Below are 13162 nucleotides of genomic sequence, written 5' to 3'. Positions count from 1 at the left end.
AGAATAGAACTAAATATGCCAAAGGTTGTTTTTTCTTCTTGTATATTTTAAACTTCTACAAAAATTCTATATTATCCTGTCCTGTTATTCAAGAGTTACTAAAACTTTACCGAATTAGTATGGTGTGATAGGAAGCCCTCCCGGTATTTACTGCCCCCATTTGGAACGTGGTCCCAAAGCACCAAAGAGCATAGCTGAGCAGGCTGTGGGGAAGGGACAGACAGACCTCCTTCTGCTCTCCCCCAGCACAGTGTGGAGAAGGGATCGGGGGAGCCTTCCATTCTTCAAATGCCTGCAAAGGGGTCTTCCTCTCGTCTCCGGAGTGGGGCCTGGGGTGGACGGCTGCAGTGGCTGCACAGATGGCTCCCTCCATGTCCTCCACCTGCCTCTCATCTTCCACAGACAGGCTGCCCCTGGCCTCCTGGAGTTGCAGGCTCTGGATAAGCAACCGACAAGCTTCCAAGTCAGCTTCCCACACTTTCCCAAGCAGAGGACACGTGCAGCTAAGACACAAAGAGGTGGAACAAGGCATAAAAATGAACTCAGTGATGCTTCATCAGGCCAAGTCAATAGCTCGTCTACCTGGCTAAAAGTCAGCTAGTCATTTTATATTTAACAGTTTAATTTCACATAGTGATGGATTATTTCAATCAGAAGACTAAGATAGGCCAAATTTGTATACCACTAAGTCACCATGAAATGTGTTGGTCCTTCTTAGCTATTCAGTCCACAGGCCCATCCAAAATTCTGTGTATTTTTTCAGACTCACTGGCCCAATATAACACAGCTCCTGCCCATGTCTATGTTTCGGCCCTACTAGCTTTGAGTCCTCACACCTGCCCAACTCTCCCTGGCTAAATACATACTTTTGCATGTGCTATTGCATGTGCCTGCACCATCTTTCCCCATTATCTCCCACCAACACACACACGCCCAGGCCTCCAACTGGCTAAATCATATTATCTTTAGATCTTAGCTTAAATAACATTTCCTTGGGGGAAACCTTCCCTGCCTCCCAACTAGAAATTTATGATGGGTTTCTTAGCACCCTGTACTTTTCCTTCAGAGTATTTGTCACAATTCTAGTTATTTATGTGATTATTGGTACTTTTCTCTGAGGGTAAGGCTTATATCTATCTTGTTCTCCACACTATGGCTAGAACATAACGTGGACCGTGAACTCAAATTCCCAGAATGCCCAGCATGTAATGTAAATGAGTGGAGCATAGCAGGAATGATATAAACCATAACATCTGATATTCAGCCTCAGTGGCAGAAGGGAGAACATATCCTTTATAGGGAGAACTTCATCAGCTCATCAGCTCAGGCCAACTAAAGCTTTGGGGAATATAGACTCAATATTGACAAAAATTTGACTTTTCACAGAAAGCTAAAAATCTGGAAGTTTCAATGAAAATATATTTTTTTCACCCATATATCCCACTTTATGCTAGATATTCCCTACAGATCTATCTTCCATTTAATAATCCTTCCTTCTACTGTATCTAATCTGCTATTCAATCCATCCATCTAGTTACTTTTGATTTGCTTTTCCATTATATATTCCAGTTCTCTGTTGAAATTCTCCACCATGACCTCTATTTTCTTGAACATATTAATCATAATTATTTTAAAGCCCATGTCTATGAATGATTAAATTAGAAGGAAAAAGAAAGAATGAGACAGAAGCAATATTAGAAGACATACCAGCTAAAAACATTCACAAATTGGCAAAGAACATCAAACAACACATTTAGGAAGCACTAAAACTCAAGCAGAAAAAGATCAAAGAAAACACACACTGAGGCTCATCGTAAGGAAACTGCTGAGCACCAAAGACAGAACAAAACTCTTAAAAGCTGCCAGAGGAAAAAAAAAACACACCTTAACTTCAAAGGAACAAAATTATTAGTGACAGAAATTGTGAAAGTTAGGAGAAAATAAAACGACATCTTAAAAATGATGAAAGAAATTAACTGCCAATCTAGAATTGTACAATTATTTTGAATTTTCTCCAAAAATAAAAGTAAAATTAAGGCATTTTAAGATAAACAAAATCTGAGAGAATTCATTGGCAATATATCCATAATAAAGGAAATAATCCCAGACAGAAGCAAGGACATGTGTGAAGGAATGAAGAACAATGGGAAGAATAAATATGTGGGTAAGCCGACATGAAGATCAATGTACAAAATGGCAATAATAATTTTTCTGCTCTAAGATATATTTAAAATTAAAATTCATGACCACCAGCACTAGGCGAAAGAAGGAATAAAACGAATTACAGTATTCTTAGGTACTTGCATTATCCTAGAAGTAATAAAAGTACTCATTTATATTAGGCTAAAAATTCAGGGATTCATATTGAACTCTTCATGGTAAAAATAAAACACAGAAGTTAAAAGAATTCTTTGTTCAGTTAATATGGGGGAAATTAAGAAGAATTAATTAAATACTGCTTTAACAAAAGCAACAAAGGAAACAGGAATGAATATGATACAGATAGGAAAAATAGCAAAATAGAAAGATTAATACTAAAATTACATCAGAAATTGCATTAAATATAAATAGATATATACTGTATTTAAAAAGCAAAGATTTGGGATTAAAATAAAAAATCAAAATCCAATTATATGTTGTTTACAAGAGGCATACATTAAATAGAATGATACAGATTATAAGTAAAAGGATAGAAATGATATAACAGCAAAGCATTATTAGATATAAAATGTAGTGAGAAAAGGACAATTTTTTGACCATATTGTCTAATATTATGTCAATTGGATAACATCATAGGAAAAAAATCAAATTATGATTACTGGCTCATGTGATACAAATATCAATATCAGGTGGATTGTAGATCAGAATGTGAAAGATAAAACAATTAAACTTAGCATAGGACAATATCATGATAATTTTGTGGCAAGCAGAACATAAAAATAACGTAAAAATAATATAAACAGAATGTAAAAAGTACTAACCATAATGAAAACGAGTGATAAATTTGGCTTCATTAATACTAAGGACGTATAGATCAAAAAGAACCAAGTGAATGAAATTGCAAGTCACAGAGTAGGAGAAATTATTTGTAATAACCAACAAAGGGCTAATTGCAGAATATAAAGATAACTCTGACCAGTCAGTAAGAAAGAAACGGAAAACCCAATTTAAAAGGGGGCGGGCAGTAAAGACTGAACAGTCACTTCATAAAACAGGGGATCTGAATGGCCAATAAGGAACTTAAGAACAGATGCTCAAATGCCATTGATCATCAGGAAAATACGCATTAAATCACATCATAATATGCTACATATCAACAAAATGGCTGAAATCTAAAAGCCTGACAATACCAAGTTTTGGATAAGACAGGGAGCTATGAAAACTTTCATATGCTTCTGGTGGGACTGTGCATGAATGAAACGCCTTTGAAATCTCTTTGATCGATACATTAAGGTAGAGCATATATCAATCACATGACCCAGCGACATGATCCCTAGTTATATATTCAACTACATGCATTCACAGCTGATCCTGTTATTCATAATAGCATAAGCTCTATAAAGTCACCAAAGGCACTGAATTAGTGGATACTACACCATCGCTCCCGGGGAAAATACAGGTTAGGTTCCTGTGAGCCTCTGGTCACGACATTTTCATCCACTTATCAATGCATAACCTTGTTTTATGTGTTTTTCTGTTTAAAGACATCCTATGCAGTATCTGTTGTTGATTCATTAACATGGGACTCATGGCCAACAGAACTATAACCCATGCTTGAATGAAGCTTTTCTAATGCATATTTTCTTCATAAGGCAACATCGCAGTGTCGGGTCACAGTGGACAACACTATCAGCTCCGCACTTGGGGGCCATTATAAACATCGAAATCCACCACAAAAGAAAAGAGCACAACAATGAGAAAAGCATAGCACTAAACAGATAGCAAAAGAGGACATTTGTTTACAATATGAGAGCTGAAATATGAAGCAGAGCATCGCTTTGCTCAACCTGAGCTGCATGTCAGGAAACTCAAGTTTTTTGCCAGTCTCTGTGTGTTCACAGATGATAGTGAAAACTTCAGAGATAATGATTTTGGGGTTTACAAATAAACTGTAGAGAGTAGGTGAATCACAAATACAAAAATCCATGAATAATGAAGGTCAACTGTGTATATGATCATGCAACGTTATTTGTTACAAAACCTGGGTGAGGGAGAATCAAATGACCATAAATAGCAGAATGGATAAATAAATTGTGCAATATTAATTTGATAGAATGTCATACTGCAAAGAAGGTAAATAGGTTAATGCTATATACAACAATATGGATGAACCCAAACATAAATTTGGGCAAAAACAAGACAAAAAGAAGGTACTATGATTCCATTTATATTATATTTTAAAATATGCAAACCTAATCCATGGCATTAGAAATAAGGGTAGCAGTTACTTTTGGGAGAAAAAAAGTAATGACAGGGAGAGGAATAATGGGGTTTCTAGTACACAGGAAGTGTTTTATTTCTTGAAGGTGGTAGTTCTACAAGTGTGTTCATTTTGTGAAAATTCATCAAATAGTACATTCATGGTATGTACACTTTCTGCTTGTGTTCTATGGCAATGTAAAATAAAAACAAGTAGATTTTCTAAGCAATACCCTGGAGCAGAAGGGCAGGAATGGGGTCTGGTCCAAAGGAGAAGTGACAGGCGCTCTGGACTTGGGTATTTTCAAGTTTTCTAATTTAGCCAGTCTGATAGGTGAAAAGGTATCTCGTTTGAAGTTGCATTTCTCCACTGGGATCACTTTATAGCCACTCAGATTTTCTTCCGTAAATTATCCTTTCATGCCTATTGCTTGTTTATTCCTTTCTTGGGTCACCAATCCTTTTCCCAAGACTTTTGTTGGAGGAGACATTTTACCACTACCGACTTCAGTACTGTTAATTTTTGGAGTCTACTCGAGGTTTCTATTTCTTCTTGTGTCCATGTTAACATTTTATCTCCTTTATAGAAATTAATTCATTAATTCAATTCTCCTGGGTTTCAAAGGTATTGTTGCATATTTGTCCATAATTTTTGAAACTACTTTTAAAATCACTTGTGTTCGTAAATCTCCTTTTCAGTTTGTTGTTTTCCTTATTCCTTTTCTGACTCACCTTGTTCAGTGTTATTTGAGGTTTCCTAGCTTATTAATTTTTTCACAGTACCAACTTTGGCTTTGTTAATCTTCTATATTGATTTCTTTCTCTACTTCATTGATTTTTGTTCTTATCTTTATAGTCTTCTTTTCTCATTTCTTTGGATTTATTATCCTATTTTTTATTAGCTTCTGTTAAATACTTAACTCATTCATTTTCTCTAACTTTCCTCTCTTGATATTTTAGTGTTCTAATAAATGTATTTAAAGCTATAAATTTTTCTTTGAGTAATACTTTAGCCATGTCCAATACATGTTCATTTACATTTTTAAATTATTAAATATTTTAAATATACAGAAAAATATGGAAAATAATGTAACACGTACCTATCATCAAACTTATTCATTTCTAGTATTTTCCTGTAATTGCATCAGATTTATTTCCAGAATTGACAACCTTGATGTCCAGAAGATTTCAAAGACAGCCTTTTCATTGTCTATCCTCATAGTTTCCTCTTTAATTCAAGGACTATATAGTGGTATGTTTTGCAGTTTCTATTATAAATAAAAGAGATTTTTTTTCAGCTCCCTTTTTGTTAGATTAGTATCTAATTTTATTGCATACTGGTTGAGAATATACTCTATAAAATTAATTGAGGCTTCTTCTCTAGTACTTGAATGATTTTTTTAAATGTTCCATATGTGTCCAGAAAGAATGAGTGTTCTGTTCATTGAGTGTAAAGTGAAAGCATGTTATGTTATTAAAAATTTTATATATTTGCTTTTTTTTGGTCTGCTTCATCTATGGGTTTCTGAGATGAGTGTTTTAAATTTTTGATTCCTCTATGTCCTCCCACAGTTTTATTGGTTGTTTTATATATCTTAGATTATGATGTTAGACATCGAGGGGTTCTAACCATTAAATTTTTTAACTGCTTTTTTGCTGTATATGATAATATTCACTGTTGATATGATGTTTGGCCTTAAAATCTATTTTGTCCAACATTAAAATTAATATCCCAACACTCTTTTTACTATTATTTTGTTTTCAATCTTTTTACATATTTTAAAAATGAATCTACTAGAAAACATTTTGCTGCATTGTGTAAAATCCATTCTGCAATTTTATCTTCGGATTGCTGGTTTTAACCCATGTACTCTCAATAACTGTAATTATTGTATAATTATTTCTATTTTTTCTGATTGATTTCAACTAAGTTTTTCGATTTTAAAAAATTTTACTTTTTTTCTTTTTTCCTACTTTCCTCTTTATTTTTATTAAATGCCTATACAATTGTAAGAAGGAACACAGAGAGAGACCCTAGGTACCTTCACCCAGTTTCCTGCAATGGTAACCTTTTGCAAAACTATAGTATAATATCACACCAGGGAATTGACAATGATACAATCCACTTACCTTTGTCGGATTTCTTGTCCTGTGTGTGTCTGTGTGTGCCCAGTTCTACACATTTTTATCCAGTACCCACGACCACACTCAATGAATTCCTCATGTCCCTTTTTAGAAGCACAGGTACCTACTCTCCCCCCACCCCTGCCCTGCCAGCCCCTGGAAATCACTGAATGTGTTCTCCATTTCTACAATTTCGTCCTTTCAAAAATGTTATATAAACAGAATCATAAAGTATCTAACTTTGGGGATGGGCTTTTTTTTTTTTCTCAGCATAATTCCTTGAAGATTCATATATCAACTGTTCATTTCTTTGTACTGCTGAGTAGTATTCTATGCTATGTATGGACCACAGTGCATTTAACCATTCAGCCACTCATGTCTGGGATGTGCCCAGCTTTGAGATATTATGAATAAAGATGCTGTGAACATTTGTGTATGGGTTTTTGTATGAAATTAAATTTTCATGTTTCTGAAATAATTTTCCGAGAGCGCAGTTTGCTGGGTTCTTTGGTAGTTGCATGTTTGGTTTTGTAAGAAACCACCAAGCTGTTTTCCAGAGTGACCATACCATTTCACATTCCTACCAGTAATGCACGAGTGACCTCATGTCTTTGCATCCTCACTAATATTTGGTGTTATCACTATTGTTTGTGTTAGCCACTAGGATAGGGATGTGACTATATCCCCTTGTGGGTTTTAATTTGTATCATCCTCATGTCTAATGATGTTGAACATCTTTTCAAGTGCCATCTGTCTATCCTCTTCAATGAGACGTCTTTTTATATCATTTGCATATGTTTAATTGGATTAATTCTTTTTTTTACTGTTGAGTTTAGAGACTTTAGCTAGTCTAGATAGTAGTCCTTTGTCAGATATATGGTTTGCAAATATTTCTCCCAGGCTCTAGGTTGTCTTTTCATCCTTGTCACTGAGCTTTTGCAAAGCAAAAGTTTTTCAAACTTCAATGAGTTTCACTCTATTAATATCAATGTTTCCTTTTAATAGATCATGCTTTTAGTGTCAAGTCTTAGAAATCTTTGCCTTGCCTTAGAGGTCCTGAAGACTTATTGCTATTTTTATTCCTAGAAGTTTTATAGTTTTATAAAAGTACATGATTTAAGTACATGATCCATTTTAAGTTAATTTTAATATCAAGTGTGAGATTTAGGTTGAGTTCACTTTTTGCCTATGGATGTTCATTTGTGGTAGCACCATTTGTTAAAAACTCTATTGTTCCTCCAATGAATTTCTTTGACAGCTTTGCCAAAAATCACGCATTTGTGTGAACCTAATTTTTAGGATTTCATCACAATTTCTTTATAATATGTTAGATTGTGTATGTTTGTATAGTTTTCATAATTGTTGATCCACATATTACATTATATATGTGACTTAACACAGTCTACTGGCATTAACATTTTACTACTTCAAGTATGTGAGTAAACCCCACTTACACGTATGTCTCTTTACCTTCTACACTTTTAAATATTTTCTTAAGTATCAGATGATTTTATAATTTTTGTTTCAATCACTAAAATCTGACTTATAAAGCTCATGAAGAAAAGAATAGTCTACTATATTTGTATACTTCCCATTATTCCATCTTCCTTCCTGCAGCTGCAAGACACTTTTATCCTTTCCTTTCTGTTTCAAGAATTTTCTTTAGCTAATTTTTAATCTGCTAGCAACTAGTCCTTTTAATTTCCTTTATCTAACAATATCTTTATTTCCCCTTCATTCTTGAAGGATAATTTAGCTAGATATAGGATTCCAGGCTGACAGTTTTTTGTTTTATTTTTTCATCACTTGAAAACTGTAACACTTCCTCCTAGCTCCCATGGTTTCAGCTGATAAGTCCACTGTTGTTCAAATTAATGCTCCCCTATAGGTAGTAAACCATCTGGCTGCTCTCAAGAATTTTTCCTTGTCTTTAGTTTTCATAAGTTTGATACTTATGTGTGTTAGTGTGGATTTATTCTGTTGAGGATTTCTGCAGATCCTTGAATCTGTATGTTTATGTCTTTCACCAAATTTAGGAAGTTTTTAGCCACCATTTCTTCAAATATTCTTTCAGTCCACACTCCTCTCCTCTCCTTCTGGTCTCCAATGATATAAACACTGGATCTTTTGCTATTGCCCCACAGTTCTCAAAGGCTCTGTTCATTTTTTTCAATCTGTTTTCTCTTATTCAGACTGTGTAGATTCTATTGATTTTTTCCCAAGTTCACTGGTTCTATCCTCTGTCACCTTCACTCTACTATTGAGCCTATGAGTGAGATTTTTATTTCTGTTTTTATATTTTCATTTCTATAATTTCTATATCTTCACTGACATTTTCTATTTTTTTTTCATTTGTTATAATTGCTTGCAGAGCATTTTTTATGATGACTGTATAAAGTTCTTGTCCCATCATCCCAACATCTGATTCATCTCCATGCTGGTATCAGTTGACTTTCTTTTCTCATTCAAGCTGTGATTTCCTTGGTTTTTATTATGATGAATCGTTCCCAAATATATCCTGGGCATTTTGGCCATTATGCAGGAAAACTCTGAGTTCTGTTTAAATCTTTTATTTTAGAAGGGAATAACCCTGTTTAGCTTTATTATGCATGTCCTGTCCTACTCTTGTGGGCTGTGGTTCCAATGGCATTTTCATTTTTGAAGCCATTGCAGTGTGGACTGGTTTTGGGGTTTTGCTTGTTTTATTTTGTTTTGTTTTTTGGTCTGCTTGATTTATCTGCCTCCATGAGGACTTCCACTAGTCCCTGATGGTGCTGGCTAAGGGGCAGAAAGGGAATCCCCCAGGCCAGGCCACTGGTTGTCTCTTGGTAGGGGAATGAAGTCTCAGGCTCTTGGGGACAAAAAGGCTCTCTTGGCTGGGTGCTTGTTGTGTTGGGATTCCCCTTGCCCACACCTGGGAGGGTGGAGAGCACTTATTTTGTGGTAGAATTCCTCTTGCCAGTGGCCCCTGGCTTCCCAATTGTCCATAGGAGGGGAAGGGAGACTGAGGCCAGGGCAGAAGGAGAGCACTCCCCTGGCGGCCTCCCATCAGATCCAGGGCAGGAATGAGTCTAGTTGGGCTGCCTTTGGTTGCTTGGCTGGAGGTCAGGAAACTCCAGGTCTGAGTCACCTTCTTCCCTGAGGCAGCCTTCCTGTGATGTTGTTCCTCTAGTCCTGGGGTCCCACACCAGCCCACCTTTCTCTCACCATCTTTCAGAGCTCTCCTTTGATTGTCTCTTACATTATTTCCAGGGTTTTCAGTTGTTCTTAGTGGGGAGAAGCAGAAAGAAATGGGTCCATGCCATTTTGACCAGATCAGAAGTTTTCCTCTACTTCTTAATTATTTCATTTGTTTTTTCTCTTTTCCTACTTTCCACTGGGTGGATCAAATCTTTTTCAGTAGGTTTAAAATATTATACATTATATTTTTGTCTTCTGGTAGTCTCCTCTGTATCTGAAAGACCACATTTATGGTTTTCTATATTAATTTGCTGAGTTTATCAATTTCTAGATCTTTCTTCTAAACAAGCAGAGAAGTACCTTAAGTATATTTTCAACTTCCTCTCATGCTACCTCCTTCACCTCCCAAGCAATACACTTTGAAGCTGTATTTTAGTTCTAGATTTTTATTAAGACACATTTTTGCTGTTTGTTTTGTTTTTAAGTTCTCTATTTTATCATCAGTAAAATTTACTAAGGTTTGTTCATGCACTTCCTAGACTTATATTTCACCTTGTTGAACTACTTCTCCAAGATTGTTCCCAAAAAGCTCTTGCATGCCGACTTCTGAGTCTGAGAATATCTTTATTCCCCACTCACACTTAAACACTAGTTTCACTTAATCTGCTTGGTTCAGTGCTTTGAAAACATTACCGTATAGCCCATATTCTGTGTTCTGTTGAGAAGTCTGATGTCGGTCCAATTCTCATCCTTTAGTAGTTGGTCTGCTCTCAGAATTTTCTGTCTTTGTTTTATATAAATTTCATAATAACCTATTGAAGTATACCCCTCTTTCCTTTCTTTAAAATCCTACCCTGCACTCTGTTAAGCCTGACAGTCTGAGGTCATATATCTTTTCCTTTTCCTGGGCAACTCTCAGTCATTATTCCCTCAAATGTTTCCTTTCCTCCCTTTATTGATTATTTGTTTTCCTTCTGGGATTCTTTTCATATGAATGTTGATCCAAAAAGGCTATTGTTTATATTGCTCCACTAATCTTTTAAGTTCCCCCTCTCTGACTATTCCTGATGTCCTTTGAGCTTTTCTGACATAATGTCCTCACTCACTGATTGGGTTTTCAGCAGAATCCATTTGGCATTCAACCCACTTACTGAAACTTTAAAAAAATATTTTATACTCTGCATTCCCTGATTTTTCCATTTGATTCTTCTTTAGGGCTCCATGTTTACAGCGTCTTCCCTTATCTCTGGAGAATACTTGATATGTCAATTGAACACTCTGGTATGCCTAGTTCCCTAATTATGCTTCATCAGCTTTAAGCCATTCCATTTGTTATTGCTCTTTTATGGCAGTTGCCCTCCTAAGCAGTCTCATTTATTTTCCAAATGAGTTCATATTTCCTTAGGCAGGTTAACTACCTGGGCTGGTGATGGGTCTTTGGAGAAGGGCATAATGCCAAGGTTCTAACTTGTTCCGGTCCCAATAAGTTCAGGTTGGTGGGAGGGTGCAGGGCAAAGAGTTCTAGGGTGATCATCTGCACTTCTGGGCTTGCAGAAATACAGTCTCCCTCAGTTTCAATCGCCTGCCCCTCGGAGAACAGGGAGGATGGGGAAGCTTAAGATCCAGGCCACCTGCTCCATACCTCCCCTGGCAGTGCTCCTCTGACACTGCTTGTCTAGCCTTACCCTCCCCCTGCCCCAAGCCTCCCTGCCAGCAGGTGTTTGTCTGTTCACATCAGCATGGGGGGGAGGGGGGACTGGCTTTCCCTGGCAATGTGGGAGAAGGAAGAGAAGGGCATGCGTGAAAACCTCTCCTCCACTTTATCATCTGTTTCCTTCCCACATGGGAACCAAATCACCTTCAGCCACCTGGGGAGTTCTCTTTTATTTTTTATTATGAACTTGACAGATCCATCAACATCTCTCTGGTTTCTATGCTATATGCAGGACTGGATTCGACTGCAAGAGCCAGCAGCTCAGCTCTCATAACTTTCCTAAGTGAAAAACATTCACTGCTTTTGTAAACAATTTTCTACAGGATAATGATTGGAACACTGCAACTTTGTATCTATTTGCTATTTGATGAAATAGAGTACATGTACCCTTTGAGTAAAAGTGAGGCAAGTCCTCAAATGTCTCCTAGAATGTAAATGTCAAAGTTCAGAAGCCAATGTGGGGGTTGCATGCTGAATGGTGAGGAAAACATGCAGGTGTAAAATTACTGTGGCTCACTATGGCCCACGTACTCATTTTATTAAGCTTTAGATTTTTAAGATATCTGCTTATTGCATCTGTTTGTACTAAAGAGAGTAGCAGTTGATTTTGAAGTCTAGAGATGCTTCACTTTTCCTGCCCAGGAAAATAATTAGGTCATGACTAATAATCCCTTACGTGGATGACTCACAGCTATTTGAGGTGTGTGTGTGTGTGATCTCTAGTGATATTTTCACAACCAGTAATGAGGCAGCTTGACAATACACCTTCAATGTTTAGGAGTCAGTTATTAAGTAGAGAATTGATATTAACCATCTCTGCTATTCCTACCAGTTGGAATAGAATAGAGTCTAACAGACCCCATGGTTTTAGTATGAATCCTCATAAGACTGAGGCAGATACATGTTTTTCACAGGGAGTGATGATGAGAAAGAGGGTAGGAAGGAAGTTTGTAGACAAGTTTCTATCCAGGTGAGGAGTGAAAATACTAAGTTCTCACACAGATGCCTGTAGTTTCACTCCTGTCACCAAACTCTCTTGATTTATTAATATTTTCACTTAAAGGGCATTAGTATTTTACCCCATTTTGGGGGAAACTTTGAAGATAACTTGGTCTTTCTATAGAATGATGATGTAGTAAAATATGGAACTAATATACAAATGGCCAATAACACTAAATTTTCAACTTCAAACTGCACTTAGAGTCCTCATGCATCTGTAACCTTTTTATTCCCTGGGCAACTTAACCTCCAATCCAGAAAAAAAAAATGTTGTTATTAGAAATGTTTAAGTTGTATTCCTTTTTCTTCAGTCTTCCAAGAAAGAAAAATTGCCACTATTTTCCACTGAGCAATAACTTTCGGAAATTATAGCCCCTTTCCCCAAATGCCATCTCATAATATGAAAAGAGGAAATATAGTGTAAGAAAGAGTGTTTGACTAGGAATCTGTAGTGGACACTGTTGACTGCCGAACTGATGTCTCTTTCTCTTTTTGCCCTTCCTAACAGAGATCAGTTTACTCACAGGTAGCCCCAACCATCAGTGGATGGTGAGCTCTCCCTGGATCCTTAGGTAGAATGTGATCAGATTAAAGCAATCAACCTATGACAATCCACTGGACAATTATTTATAATTGTTTATATTTTTTAATATTTTTATAATTATTACATAAGAACTATAGATTGGGCGAGATCAATAGTTCATTCTGCTCAAAATTCAACCTGCC

The 13162-nt window shown here is 36.3% G+C and overlaps 1 protein-coding gene across 3 annotated transcripts in view; it reads right to left on the bottom strand.

The window, feature by feature from the left end:
• DISC1 (DISC1 scaffold protein) overlaps positions 1 to 13162 on the bottom strand; it is a 308753-nt gene that overhangs the window by 25890 nt on the left and 269701 nt on the right. For 2 of the 3 annotated variants that reach the window (XM_012738209.3, XM_075995460.1), the window contains exon 11: positions 227 to 503. In XM_012738209.3, coding sequence (XP_012593663.2) covers positions 227 to 503 — 277 coding nt within the window. Of the gene's footprint in view, positions 1 to 226; positions 504 to 13162 lie in introns of those variants that run through there. The other variant, XM_075995461.1, reaches the window with a different exon arrangement.

Source organism: Microcebus murinus, chromosome 19 (genome assembly GCF_040939455.1).
Source record: "Microcebus murinus isolate Inina chromosome 19, M.murinus_Inina_mat1.0, whole genome shotgun sequence".
NCBI classification, from domain to species: Eukaryota; Metazoa; Chordata; class Mammalia; order Primates; family Cheirogaleidae; genus Microcebus; species Microcebus murinus.
The sequence above is the reverse complement of the archived record's forward strand: the minus strand, read 5'-3'. Positions and strand labels throughout refer to the sequence as shown.